This window comes from Nannobrachium achirus (genome assembly GCF_963921795.1).
Source record: "Nannobrachium achirus genome assembly, chromosome: 10".
Lineage (NCBI taxonomy): Eukaryota > Metazoa > Chordata > Actinopteri > Myctophiformes > Myctophidae > Nannobrachium > Nannobrachium achirus.
Genome location: NC_137819.1, coordinates 65,306,605 through 65,321,674, shown reverse-complemented (window position 1 = coordinate 65,321,674; position 15,070 = coordinate 65,306,605). Strand labels below are relative to the sequence as shown.

At 40.7% G+C, this 15,070-nt stretch overlaps 1 protein-coding gene across 1 annotated transcript in view; it reads left to right on the top strand.

Moving 5' to 3' along the window:
• The window catches only part of LOC308293231 (thrombospondin type-1 domain-containing protein 7A-like), a gene marked incomplete at both ends in the record, with an annotated part of 287,387 nt that overhangs the window by 49,304 nt on the left and 223,013 nt on the right, over nt 1-15,070 (top strand). The window contains 1 exon segment of the mRNA XM_080735667.1: nt 1,925-2,080. Coding sequence (XP_080591793.1) covers nt 1,925-2,080 — 156 coding nt within the window.

Genomic DNA, 15,070 nt, shown 5'->3' with positions numbered 1-15,070 from the left:
GTTATCAACACCTCCGTGGGCCACTGGCCCCCAGCTCCTAGATTAACAAAGGGAATGTAAATGATGGTTACACCCTGATGCCTGAATAGCTGAGACAGGCGACTGCCACATCACCTCAACTCCAGACTGTAAAACATCATTTGATGAGCTTGTAGAACTTATACAGTAATTCATGGCCATATTTGGTGAATATGAGTTACACAGGATACTGCAGCTTGTAGATCAGCTATTTCTGCTATTTTTAAGACCTTCTCTAACTTTGAATTTTAAACTACCTCTGGAGATGAATTCTGCCTTGGAATGGAGTGGTTTCTTGCCATTTTAGAGTTTCTGCCAAAATACGCTCCATTCTCCATAACAATTAGCAGGATTGTTTTCAGCAGTAAACACTGAAGAGTTGAAACACTATCTGTATGAAGCTGTCTGTGAAATCTATGACAAGGTTTTAATATGCAACACAATTTCATACAATATGCAGTGTTTGTGTGTGTGTGTGTGTGTGTGTGTGTGTGTGTGTGTGTGTGTGTGTTGGGGGTCCCAGATATATCTCTTTCTCTCAGAAGGGTCCTTGGCCTGAAAAAGAAAAAAAACATTGAAAACCTCATCTGTAGTACAGGCTATGTCAAAGTAGGGCATCAATTTATGGGGGAAGGAAAAACACCCCCCAAAAAAGAGTTAAAATATGGAGATGAGGAGAGAAAAAAAAAGAAAACGCAACCATTTTTACAACCCATCCCGGTCAGCCTGCACCCGGGGACCAGGGGAGGGGGGAGGGGGAGGGGGGGGGGGGGGGGGACAGGGGAGCGGGTTTGGCGGGACAACGACTTTGTTCTTTTTGGGTTTGGAAGATGAGAGTGAATGTAGGCTAATGAAAGTCTGACGTCTGTTTGCTTTGATATCAGTGTGGAAAGAAAGACTGTGTAAGCGTGTGTGTGGGGGGGGGGGGCTGTTTAGAGATCTAAGCGTGCGTCTCCGTCTGGCTGCGTTTTCCTCTCTGATGTTTGACTTTTATTATGTTTTTTAATCCATCCGTGCGTCTGCAGAGATCATTTAATCTAAAACAAACCTCTGCAGTGCATGCATTATGAGTGAACAGGGATGTAACTGGGTACGAGGCGTTGTGAGCTTGTAGATCGGCTAAGAGCTTTGGTGTAGAGGGGAAAAGGAGCAGACTAAGTACAGAGTGAAAGGTCAAGTTTATTAAGTATTGACGGTTCAAGTGGTTAAATATCTGAAAACACACGTTGACATGAATCCAAAACACACTGATGATCGTGCTGTCAAACAATGAAACTATATGGAATCTATGAACAGGTTGTGGGGGTCCCTGCTTCATCTCTCTCTCAACTAAGGGGTCCCTGCTTCATCTCTCTCTCAACTAAGGGGTCCTTGGCCTGAAAACGTTGAAGACCCCTGCTACATATTGTTTGCAAATGATGTTAAACTCATATGCTGCCATTTAACAATACCTTCGTACTCTTTAACTGCCATTCGTCTCCATAGACTTCCATGTAATTCATAGTGCACGGATCATGCACACCCATGCCTAGATAATGCACCACGTGTGTCCACATTGCTCACAGCTTTCAAACAAAAAAATCCGAATGGAAATCCGTTCAGGCATTCATGAGATAGCAGCCATTATGTTTTACACTGTTGTGAGCTTGGAGGTCTGCTACCTGAGTTGTATGGGGGTTGTATGGGGGTTAAACAAGCAATTTCGCGATCGCTATCATGCCTACTAACGTTTTTGGGGTCCCAAAACATTTTTTGATTTTTTTTTTTATTTTTTTTCTAAATGGCGGAAATTCTCGGGTTCCTCGGGCGTGGCAGGGAGGGACATCGCGAAATTCTCGGGTTCCTCGGGTTTGGCAGGGTATGAGTTAAAATGTGTAATAACAGAATGTGTGTCTTCCTCCCCCAGCGCTCCGCCCGGTGGACAGTGCCCTCTGTGTGGGCGTGGCCCCCAACACCACCCAGCTGTGTCACATCAGCTGTCCTGTGGAGTGTGACGTGTCCTCCTGGAGCGCCTGGGGACCCTGCACCCTGGAGAACTGTCAGGACCAGACCGCTAAGAAAGGTACTTAAACCCTAAACACTACCCCCTAAACCTTACAACACTACCCCCTAAACCCTGCACCCTGGAGAACTGTCAGGACCAGACCGCTAAGAAAGGTACTTAAACCCTAAACCCTATTATATCCTCTGTGAGGGTCCATGTCTCATACAGCAGTACTGACTCCTCTGTGAGGGTCCATGTCTCATACAGCAGTACTGACTCCTCTGTGAGGGTCCATGTCTCATACAGCAGTACTGACTCCACTGTGAGGGTCCATGTCTCATACAGCAGTACTGACTCCTCTGTGAGGGTCCATGTCTCATACAGCAGTACTGACTCCTCTGTGAGGGACCATGTCTCATACAGCAGTACTGACTCCACTGTGAGGGTCCATGTCTCATACAGCAGTACTGACTCCACTGTGAGGGTCCACGTCTCATACAGCAGTACTGACTCCACTGTGAGGGTCCATGTCTCATACAGCAGTACTGACTCCTCTGTGAGGGTCCATGTCTCATACAGCAGTACTGACTCCACTGTGAGGGTCCATGTCTCATACAGCAGTACTGACTCCACTGTGAGGGTCCATGTCTCATACAGCAGTACTGACTCCACTGTGAGGGTCCATGTCTCATACAGCAGTACTGACTCCACTGTGAGGGTCCATGTCTCATACAGCAGTACTGACTCCTCTGTGAGGTTCCATGTCTCATACAGCAGTACTGACTCCTCTGTGAGGGTCCATGTCTCATACAGCAGTACTGACTCCTCTGTGAGGGTCCATGTCTCATACAGCAGTACTGACTCCTCTGTGAGGGTCCATGTCTCATACAGCAGTACTGACTCCACTGTGAGGGTCCATGTCTCATACAGCAGTACTGACTCCTCTGTGAGGGTCCATGTCTCATACAGCAGTACTGACTCCTCTGTGAGGGTCCATACAGCAGTACTGACTCCTCTGTGAGGGACCATGTCTGTCTCATACAGCAGTACTGACTCCTCTGTGAGGGACCATGTCTGTCTCATACAGCAGTACTGACTCCACTGTGAGGATCCATGTCTCATACAGCAGTACTGACTCCACTGTGAGGGTCCATGTCTCATACAACAGTACTGACTCCACTGTGAGGATCCATGTCTCATACAGCAGTACTGACTCCTCTGTGAGGGTCCATGTCTCATACAGCAGTACTGACTCCTCTGTGAGGGTCCATGTCTCATACAGCAGTACTGACTCCTCTGTGAGGGTCCATGTCTCATACAGCAGTACTGACTCCACTGTGAGGGTCCATGTCTCATACAGCAGTACTGACTCCTCTGTGAGGGTCCATGTCTCATACAGCAGTACTGACTCCACTGTGAGGGTCCATGTCTCATACAGCAGTACTGACTCCACTGTGAGGGTCCATGTCTCATACAACAGCACTGACTCATGTACAGGGACCACTTAAGGGGTCCACACCCTATTTTATGCTTCTGCTATGTGACAATGGCCGATCTACAAGATTTTATATTCATTTAGAAATGTTTCGGAAAATTGTGGAGGAAAAAAATAATACATCTGTGTGAAATGTTTTGATCAATTTCTCCTATAAATGACTTTTATGTTTTAACATGGTTAAAATATGGCAGACGCTGCAGCTTTCCACCGGCTTTTAACCAGTGAAAAATAGCAGATATACAAGCTCACAGCGGGGCCACCGAGAGTGCCGCTCTGTGAGCGCCGCTCTGCTTGTAGATCTATTTTTGAAAAAGTCATGAAAAAGTGTGCAAATCTTTGATTATATGTATTTTCAAAGCGAACGTTTGTAACTAAAATTTAGCTTCTGGGTGGTCCCTGGAACTAGATATTTTGAGATGGGGTCCATGGCCAAACAAATATCAGTTTGGGGGTCCTTCACATGAAAAGGTTCGAGCACCACTGACATAGTAGTCTCTCAAGAACAGACTAACTGAGCTCCAGCTAAGTGAAAAGGACCTTTTCTTTGACGATGGCTGGCCAGATTGCTGACACATAGAAACATGGGTTTTTCAAAAAAACCTTAAGAAGGATTCAAAAGACACTTATAGAATCGGGTCAAAATTCTAATTTTCATGATTTTTTTCAAAAAATAGCAGATCTACAAGCTCGCAGCGCGGCACTCGGTGCCGCGCTGTGAGCTTGTATATCTGCTGTTTTTCAATAGTTAAAGCATAAAATAATGATACACTATAATGTGTACCCGTTCTGAATGGGTTTAATGCTGTGTTAACAGAACACTGTGGGCTCTGCTGAGCAGCTCCATTAGACGGAGTCTGCTGAACATGAACGCTCACATACCAGGAGGAATCCATCTTGGTTTGGGCTTTGATCCGGCCGTCCACTAACCATTTTCTCATCCAATCTCACTATGGATTTTTCCTAGGCTTCTCTCTCTCTCTCTCTCTCTCTCTCTCTCGCTCTCTCTCTCTCTCTCTCTCTCTCTCTCCCGTGTGACTGTAAACAGAGTTGGTACAGTAATAATGCAGAAAGCCAATACATACATAAAGTCTATTAATGTCCAGAAACTAGTGTAACTTTTGGAAACGCTCTTTACAAGTCACTGAATTCCTTTTGTATTGTCGTTGTATGCAAGCATTCAACAAAATGATATTTCCACTCTGTTGGTGTCTCTATAGCACTTACTGTAGCCTCAATGACCATTCATTTAGAGGGCATAATATGTGAACAGATGCCAGCTCATTGTTAAAGATTTGTTTTTTTGTGGGGATTTTATTGATAGGACAGTAGACTGGCAGGTCTTTATTGATAGGACAGTAGACTGACAGGAAATGTAAGTCGCTTTGGATTAAGAGCGTCTGCTAAATGCCTACATTGTAAATTGTATAAAATCGCAAGACACAGACACACTTAACACAATAAATAATATAAAATGTGATATTCATGTTATCATGTCACATTCCGCATTCCATAAAAGTAGTGTCATGGGCATTAAAAGTAGTGTCATAGCCATAGTATATGTACATGCACATCAATATTGCATGATAGTTTTTTGTGCAAATTGCATGCTGCATAAAGTGGTCTCTAGGAATTAGATGGGTTGCTCAGGGATACTTCAACATGAACTCCCCAGACTTCCCTTTCCCGTGCCAACATTAACCCTTCCTCCTGGGGGGTCCAGAGGCGTTCCCAGGCCAGTGTGGAGATGTGATCCCCCATCTGGTCCTCCAGGGGGTCTCCTCCTAGTGGAGATATAACACTTCTGGTCCTTGGTCTGCCAGTGGGGTCTCCTCCTCCCAGTTGGACGTGCACTGGATGCCCTGAACCACCTACGCTGTGGCCCTACTCCCTTTTATCCGTCTGTAAAAAGTGCCCTCTCCAGACCATGAATGCAGTTTTTACTATGGTGAAAGAAATGCAAATGCCCCCTCTTTCCTGAAGGCAGCATTCAAGACAATTGCCTTGTCCAAACTCTCCTGAACTTGAATGCAGCATCTTATGTTGAAAGAATTGTCCTCTCTTTTGATTATGCTTAGTTCAGTGTGGTATCACCCACCGAAAATAGCAGACCTCCAAGCTCACAACGCGTCGCAGCACCTAAAGGCCCTTTTAGAAATGTCAGCCCCTGCGTCTCTAACATGCACGTCCCTGGTTTGCAGCACACAGCCATAGCTGCACAGTGTAAACATGTGTGACCCAGCATAGCAGAGGGGCAGTCATTTCGGAAAGCACAGCTTTAGACCAGCCCTGAAATTACTTTTTTTTTTCTTTTTTTCTAAAATGTGATAAAGCCACAAAAGCATTTCATAAATTTCAGGCTACATTTCACTTAAACGCCAGAGCTTAACTCTGCATGTAAATAAGACTTTTTTAAATTAATGTGAAACCTCACATTTTGCAGGTTACATTTCATCTAAAAGGCTGAATTTCTCAGATCTAGTATCTCTGCATGGCATAACTCTTTAAGCCATATCTACAAAACTGTTGGGTCAATCTTCACAACCAATATATCATTTTGTAGCTATGATTCCCAGCTTTCAAATGAAATGAAGAAAATGAAAATGAAATGACTAGCCCTCAGCTGTGTTCGGACACATATTGTAGCATTCAGCTCTATCTGTACAGTGTAAACATATTGTAGCATTCAGCTCTAGCTCTAAGGACACAGTGTAAACATATTGTAGCATTCAGCTCTATAGCTGTAATGACAGTGTAAACATATTGTAGCATTCAGCTCTACAGAGTGCCAGACGGTGTCCTTGTGGTTGTTTGTCCCACAGGCAGCGTCTGTCTGGCCCCAGGCATCAGACATGCTGACAGGAACAACATGTTGAGATACTCATCCATACTGTATGGTCCTTAACCTCCAGGATTATACCAGTCAAAGTTACCTTTTTGTGCACTGATGTGATTGAACCGGACTCTCATGCACTCATATCTTAATATAATGTACAACAACGCATTGATATTCTGCATCTTAATCGCTTGTAGTCCTAAACCAGCCGTATTGAGGACCAACACAGATGTTCAATTTGTCTGATTGGCAGAGAACCAATCTACTATTACATTTTTCTTAGAGCCGCATCCCACTTCCAAGCCCATACACGCCCATTTCGCCTCCACTTCAACTCATAGCTAGAGCAGATGTCGGTAGAGCGTAGGGAATAAAACCGCCCATAACTCTATCATTGGCCCCCCGTTGCCATGGTGACCGCCGTCCATTGGCTCGTATTCCCAGCTATGGGACCGGCGGATCCAATTTCAACCGAGGGGGGCGTAGCCAGAACACACACACACACACACACACGCACACACACACACACACACACACACACACACACACACACACACACACACACACACACACACACACACACACGCACACAAAAATAGCTAATAGTTAGCTCACAACTTTCCACTTTTCTCTTTCACCTCAATCGCAGTAACATCCGTATACACCACGTCATCGCATCACCAATACGTTTTATTTATTATTATTGTCTCCACCAGCCGAAGGCTGAGGGAGAGTATGTTTTCCCCTCCGTCCGTCCGTCCGTGCGTTAGGGTTGTTCGATTAATCGATTTTTAATCGTAACCCGGTTTTTTTCCTTTGGAAGATTTAAAAAAATGGAAATCGTAAAATCGATTTTCACTTTAATTAGGGAAATTCTTACTCATTGGAGCCTTGCACGCGCAAAAAGTACACAGCCCCGTCCTCCTAAAGCAGGACGACAAGGTCCGACACCAAATTAATAGGCTACTACTTTCTATCTGATGTGTAATTTCTTTGATGCGCGTTTAGCGCACGTCAGACTGAGCAGAGTTCACCACACTGCGCTCACTCGCGATGGTTCAAGCAGGCAGCAAACAGAACAAAACGCTGCTGAGCTGGTAAACTTACTTACTTGTTGTAGTTTGAAAGAAGCTTATTAATTCTGTGTTACCCACCTACTGACTAGTCTACTCCTACTGTCCCTGTCACTGTGTTAATTTTGCGTCGGGAAGCGAAGCGCTTCGCCTCCGTTTACAATCAGTCAACATCTCCGTGCATGAGTGGTGCAGGGCAGGGGCGTAGCCAGGAATTACATTTTGGTAGGCGAAATGCCTACCAAAATGCCTCACCAGCCTCCAAGAGCTGGCTTGTTTTGGCTGTTTTGTCACTCACTATTGATAATGAAACACTAAGGACGCTAAGTTGTATGTGATTGTTGCACAACTAAAGTTATTATTATTAATACCCTTATTGTTTTATTGCATTTTGCTATTTGGCTATATAAAAAAAATCAAAAAATGAAACAATAATGAAAAAAAAAATCATTTCCTTGCATTTTTTAAATGAAAACAAAATAGTTGAAACAATGTATTATTCTTTTAACAAAAAATCGAAATCGAAATCGAAAATCGGGATTTCAGAGAAAATAATCGAGATTTTATTTTTTGGCCATATCGAACAACCCTACCGTGCGTGCGTCCGTGCGTGCGTCCGTGCGTGCGTCCGTCCGTGCGTCCTCGCAGTTTGTGAGCAGCTAATCTCCGGCGCCGTTGGCCCGGTCGCTGCCAAAATTAGCACACACACTCCCTGGATGCCAATTCAGAACCTCTGCCCCACATTTTTCAAATCAGCCTCATGGTGGCGCTATAACAGGCCGATTTGTGTGGCCTGGTTGTTCCCAGCTAATCTCCGGCGCCGTTGGCCCGATCGCTGCCAAACTGAGCACACACACTCCCTGGATGCCAAATCAGAACCTCTGCCCCACATTTTTCAAATCAGCCTCATGGTGGCGCTATAACAGGCCGATTTGTGTGGCCTGGTGGAGACCTGTGCTCGGAAGAGCACTGCTTCTAGTTATTTTATTTTTTTTTCCAAATTTTTTTTCTCAAACATTTTTTTTTTCTCAAAAAATGTTTTTTCTCAAAAAAATTTTTTTTCAACGCATTGATATTCTGCATCTTAATTGCTTGTAGTCCTAAACCAGCCGTATTGAGGACCAACACAGATGTTCAATTTGTCTGATTGGCAGAGAACCAATCTACTATTACATTTTTCTTAGAGCCGCATCCCACTTCCAAGCCCATACACGCCCATTTCGCCTCCACTTCAACTCATAGCTAGAGCAGATGTCGGTAGAGCGTAGGGAATAAAACCGCCCATAACTCTATCATTGGCCCCCCGTTGCCATGGTGACCGCCGTCCATTGGCTCGTATTCCCAGCTATGGGACCGGCGGATCCAATTTCAACCGAGGGGGGCGTAGCCAGAACACACACACACACACACACACACACACACACACACACACACACACACACACACACACACACACACACACACACACACACACACGCACACAAAAATAGCTAATAGTTAGCTCACAACTTTCCACTTTTCTCTTTCACCTCAATCGCAGTAACATCCGTATACACCACGTCATCGCATCACCAATACGTTTTATTTATTATTATTATTATTATTATTTTTCCAATTTTTTTTTCTCAAACATTTTTTTTTTCTCAAAAAATGTTTTTTCTCTAATTTTTTTTTTTGAGAAAAACATTTTTTTCTCAATTTTTTTTTCTCAAAAAAAAATTTTTTCTCAAATTTTTTTTTTCTCAAAAAATTTTATTTTCTCAAAAAAATTTTTTTTTCTCAAACATTTTTTTTTCTCTAAAATTTTTTTTTTCTCTAAAAAAAATTTTTCTCAAATTTTTTTTTCTCCAAAAATTTTTTTTTCTCCAAAAATTTTTTTTTCTCAAAAAATTTTTTTTTCTCAAAAAATTTTTCTCAAAAATTTTTTTTCTCTAAAATGTTTTTTTTGAGAAAAAATTTTTTTTCTCAAAAAACTTTTTTTTTCTCAAAAAACTTTTTTTTTCTCAAAAAATTTTTTTTTTCTCTAAAAAAACCGGACTCTCATGCACTCATATCTTAATATAATGTACAACAACGCATTGATATTCTGCATCTTAATCGCTTGTAGTCCTAAACCAGCCGTATTGAGGACCAACACAGATGTTCAATTTGTCTGATTGGCAGAGAACCAATCTACTATTACATTTTTCTTAGAGCCGCATCCCACTTCCAAGCCCATACACGCCCATTTCGCCTCCACTTCAACTCATAGCTAGAGCAGATGTCGGTAGAGCGTAGGGAATAAAACCGCCCATAACTCTATCATTGGCCCCCCGTTGCCATGGTGACCGCCGTCCATTGGCTCGTATTCCCAGCTATGGGACCGGCGGATCCAATTTCAACCGAGGGGGGCGTAGCCAGAACACACACACACACACACACACACACACACACACACACACGCACACACACACACACACACACACACACACACACACACACACACACACACACACGCACACAAAAATAGCTAATAGTTAGCTCACAACTTTCCACTTTTCTCTTTCACCTCAATCGCAGTAACATCCGTATACACCACGTCATCGCATCACCAATACGTTTTATTTATTATTATTTTTTTTTTTTTTCAATTTTTTTTTCTCAAACATTTTTTTTTTCTCAAAAAATGTTTTTTCTCTAAATTTTTTTTTTTTAGAAAAACATTTTTTTCTCAAAAAAAATTTTTTTCTCAAATTTTTTTTTTCTCAAAAAATTTTATTTTCTCAAAAAAAAAAATTTTTCTCAAAAATTTTTTTTTCTCTAAAATTTTTTTTTCTCTAAAAAAAATTTTTCTCAAATTTTTTTTTCTCCAAAAATTTTTTTTTCTCCAAAAATTTTTTTTTCTCCAAAAATGTTTTTTTCTCCAAAAATGTTTTTTTCTCAAAAAAAATTTTTTTCTCAAAAAATTTTTTTCTCTAAAATGTTTTTTTTGAGAAAAAAAAATTTTTCTCAAAAATTTTTTTTCTCTAAAAAATTTTTTTTTTCTCAAAAAATTTTTTTTTCTCAAAAAACTTTTTTTTCTCAAAAAACTTTTTTGCCTCAAAAAACATTTTTTTCTCAAAAAACATTTTTTTCTCAAAAAAAACCAGATCGTGGCCACCCTGTACCTCAGGGATTTGTTTTCGACGAATATTTACTCCTATAGACGCAACGCGACGACCTAGAGGGGAGGCCGGCGTAGCCGGCCGACCTTCTAGTGTTCTACGTTACTCAAAACACCTGTGTTGGTCCTCAAAATGGCTGGTCTAGGACTACAAATGCAACCCCTGAATAGTCGCGCAACAAAGCCGGATGCACCGCAGTGGATTCAAACCCACAACCTGCGACTTACGTCCAACCCCGTGTACAACATACTGTAACCTGCGTACAGTATACACACTGTAGCGCATGTAGATTCCTTTGGTTTTGATTTTCTTTTCACCCACATTCTTTCTGTCTATTCTGCCTCTTTCTGGAAACAACACGAACCATGGTTTCAGAAAGAGGTGTCATGTCTATATAAGGAGAAGCAAGGGTGATGTCATCCTCACTCCCTCATCGTCGGGGGACCCCCTGGTGTCCCCCTCAAAGACCCCTGGGGGTCCCCGGACCCCACTTTGATGAGAACCAATGCAATAAACATCTCTCAATAGGCTGGCAGATGCTGGTGGTCCACTTTCACTTGCTTTTGACTCTCCCATTAAATGATTACCCATGATGCACCCTGGCATCTATAGCCTGGGGTGGGGTTAGAGGTCACGCACACGCACACGCACACACACACACAAGTAGTGTACTAAGTCTATATGTTGTTGCGTTTTTGCCACCACTAGGGGGCGCTATTTTAATTAATGCATAATTAATTAGATGGATTAAAATATTTTAATTAATGAATAAAATTAGAATAAATTAATTGAATAAAAATTTCAAAATCTGCATATTTAATATAATCATAACTAATATTTTAAAGTGTTATGGTTTTATGTTTTATATTGTTGGTTTATAAGTTTTTAAAAGTACTGATACAGTAGAATGGAGGAGAGGAGGAGAAGACAGGAGGAGAGAGAGAGAGAGAGAGAGGGAGGGGTGGTGAAAGGGAGGGGGTTGGTGAGGGGGTAAATGTGACAGCAATCATGGATGTCGCAAAAAAAAAAAAAAAATCGGTTGACTGTGTGTGTGTGTGTGTGTGTGTGTGTGTGTGTGTGTGTGTGTGTGTGCGTGTGTGTGTGTGTGTGTGTGTGACAATCAGTCAATGGTGTGGGTTGTTTCTAACTGTAACATTACAGCAACATGATTGTGGCAATGGAATATTGTATGATGTGTATGTAATAAATAGATAATGTACTACATCTAGGCCATCTGTGTCTGTCCATCTGTTTGCAACATTGCACCAACTTCTTTTTCTCGTTCCAATTAATTTCGTTTCGTTCTAATCAATACCTCCATTATTAAAAAATAGCCAATCTACAAACTCACAACATTACACTGCAATATCATATTATGCATTGTGTATCTGATATTTTAGGCATCAGTTCTACAGTGTTAACAACTTTATAGTAACTCTGAGGATATTATCTGACATTAAGTAATAAGCATATTTAACCACATGAACCCTTCTAGGCAAAAGCTTTATTGCTTATAATGTGTATGATTTGACACATTCACGAGGGGATACGGTCAGAAATGGTACTGCAGCTGAATAGTTTTATTAATAGTATAATTAGTGTGCATGTTTTAATGATGACATAGAGAAGAGAGAGAGAGAGAGCGAGAGAGAGAGAGAGAGAGAGAGAGAGAGAGGAAAGGGTGGGGGGGGGAATGTGTGTGTTTACACTATGTGTCGCAAACTGTGTGTGTGTGTGATAGCCCCAATAGAAGCAGCAGATGGTCTTAGGCTTATCTAATTTTAAAACTGTCCCCTGCCTCAAATCGTAACTTTGCTTTACTAGTGACATTGCATGACATGGTTGGGGCAATGGTATATTGTAAGTTGTATGTGTAATAGTTATTGTACAACTACTAGATCATCTGTGTCTGTCCATCTGTTTGCTGTTTGACCGCACAGACATCAGTGTATTTTGGAGTCATGTCAATGGCTCTTTTTCATATATTTAACCACTTGAGCCATCATTACCTAATAAATTGGTATTATAATATGTACTCGGTCTGCTATTTTGCCCCCCTACACCAAACCTCTTTGCGAAAATAGCCAATCTGCAAGCTCACAACGTCTCGCAGTGCGAAACATTGTATGCATGTAGATCTGCTATTTTTGTGTACAGTTCTACAGTGTTAATATAAAATGATTGGAAGCTTTTGAGGACCCCCTTTACTAACTCTGAAGCCCTTAGTTGATATTAAACCTACATTATAATTTAGTTTCATCTACACCTGTGATTTCAAAACCCTTCCACCCATGCATAGTCATATTGGGTACTGTATGACAGGGTGCACAAATATATTTCCTTATCAAGGTATCTAATTACCCTTATCTGACCCCCCACAGATGACACCAAGAGGGTACTCTATATCTTTATCTCTGATCATACTAGCAGTAGCTGATCTGTCATTTGAAAGTGTTACACGACAATCAACCTTTCGATAAAACATAATATGATCATAGGCCATACCATGGTTTTATAGGGTAAAAAGAAATAAAATCATGTGTAAAAGTAGGTGAAATAACTACATGTTGTACCAAGTGTCCCAACTGTGCTTAGTTAATCCTAAACTTCCTCATTTTTCACAAGTATTCTTATCTACACTACCCAGATGACACCAAGTAGGGTACTATGCTATCTTTATCTCTTATCACACTAACATTAGGTAGCATGTTATTTGAAAGCTTCTCATAACTAATCAGCCATTCGATAAAATATAATGTGATCATAGGCCATACCATGGTTTTATAGGGTAAAAATAAATAAAATCAACGTTTAAGTAAATGATATAACTACATATGTTTGCTAAGGGTCCCAACTGTGCTTAGTTAATCCATTTCTTCTATACAAAGTTCCTCATTCTTCAACCACCAAGTTTTTTCTTATCTAATTTTCATCACAGATACTAGGAAAGAGCTTTTAATATAATCACTAACAGAGTTCTGAGGTATTGTTCTTCAACCCATTCTGTACGGACATGGGAGGTTTTTCGGGGGTTTTACTGACACTAGAAAACAAAATCATTGCATTTTGGAATTTGCCTATTTCTTGAACATAATTCAAGTGACAGATACACAAACAAGCAGGGATTTTGTGATTTTTAGCACCAACATGTAGATCTGCTATTTTATATGTTTAGGCATTTGTTAATATAAAAATGATTGGAAGATATTGATTACCCTCTGTTGTAACTCTATTTGATATTAAAACTACAGATAGTTTCATCTGCATCTATAATTCAAACCCTACCCACCTCAAACTCTGACATAGTGGTCAGTAGTGGTACTACACATGACAATGTCCTAATGTTACAAAGATGACATGTTAGCAGGGGTGGATTTGGTATTGTCATAGGAACATGTGTGGTCACTTATGGCCACTAGTGGTACTACACCGATAGAATAATAACTATTTCTCATTAACATTACATAAATGAGAGAGGAATCCAGCTTGTAGATAAGCTATTTTCACTAGTTTGACTAACTATACTACTTATAGTTGTATTGTGGAGGTCTAATCTGTGTTCTCAAGACACTAGATTATTCAAACTATTTACCTCAACATGACCAAAGTGTTGCATAGTAATACATTTAACTTAGATATGCTGTCAACCAAACCGGGTTGTCCCAGTCATGTATATATTAGGTGTTTTGCACCGAATGCACTGATATTGGACAGAACTGACAATACACATGACAATGTCCTAATATTAGAAAGAATTATAGAGTGTCAGCTTGTAGATCTGCTATTTTCACATTTGTTTTTTCTTTGTTGCACAGACGTGCATAGACCCAGGGGGAAGGGTGCTTATCTTTAGAATCCATACACCTGATTGCAGTAAAAACAGTTTAAAGACTATGACACACTAATGCAACTCCTTGTGTCACCCCATCTTACATTTATTTTGTATAATAATTAAATTAGATGTACAGTATGTTAGTTTTGTAGATTTGTGATTTTGAACCCATAGGCTAACAGCTTTGCAGATGTGTTATTTTGGGGTAATACCTTGCATACCTATTATTTTCACTGGGATGTGATGTACGTGGGGTTGTCCCTGTTGAATAATATATTGGAATATGGTGTGATTTAAGGGTTAGGGTTAGGGTTAGGGGGATTATTTGTATGGCCACTAGTGGTACTACACCGCTAGAATAATAACTCTATTTCTCATTAACATTACATAAATGAGAGAGGAATACAGCTTGTAGATCAACTATTTTCACAGTTTTTTATTGTAAGAACATGTGGGGTCACTAGTGACCACTAGTGGTACTGCAGCAACTGTAAAACAATTGTATTGTACAATTTTTTTAATTTTCTTTTTTTTACTATTCATGGTCATCTCAGAGAGATGAAAAAATAACCTTATACGTAGCATTGTAGCCACTTGAACCCTATCTAAGCAAAAATGGCCTATCTACAAAGGTTATCTAAAATACAATGGAGGGGCATTACATGAACAGTTTAACATTTTTAAAGTTT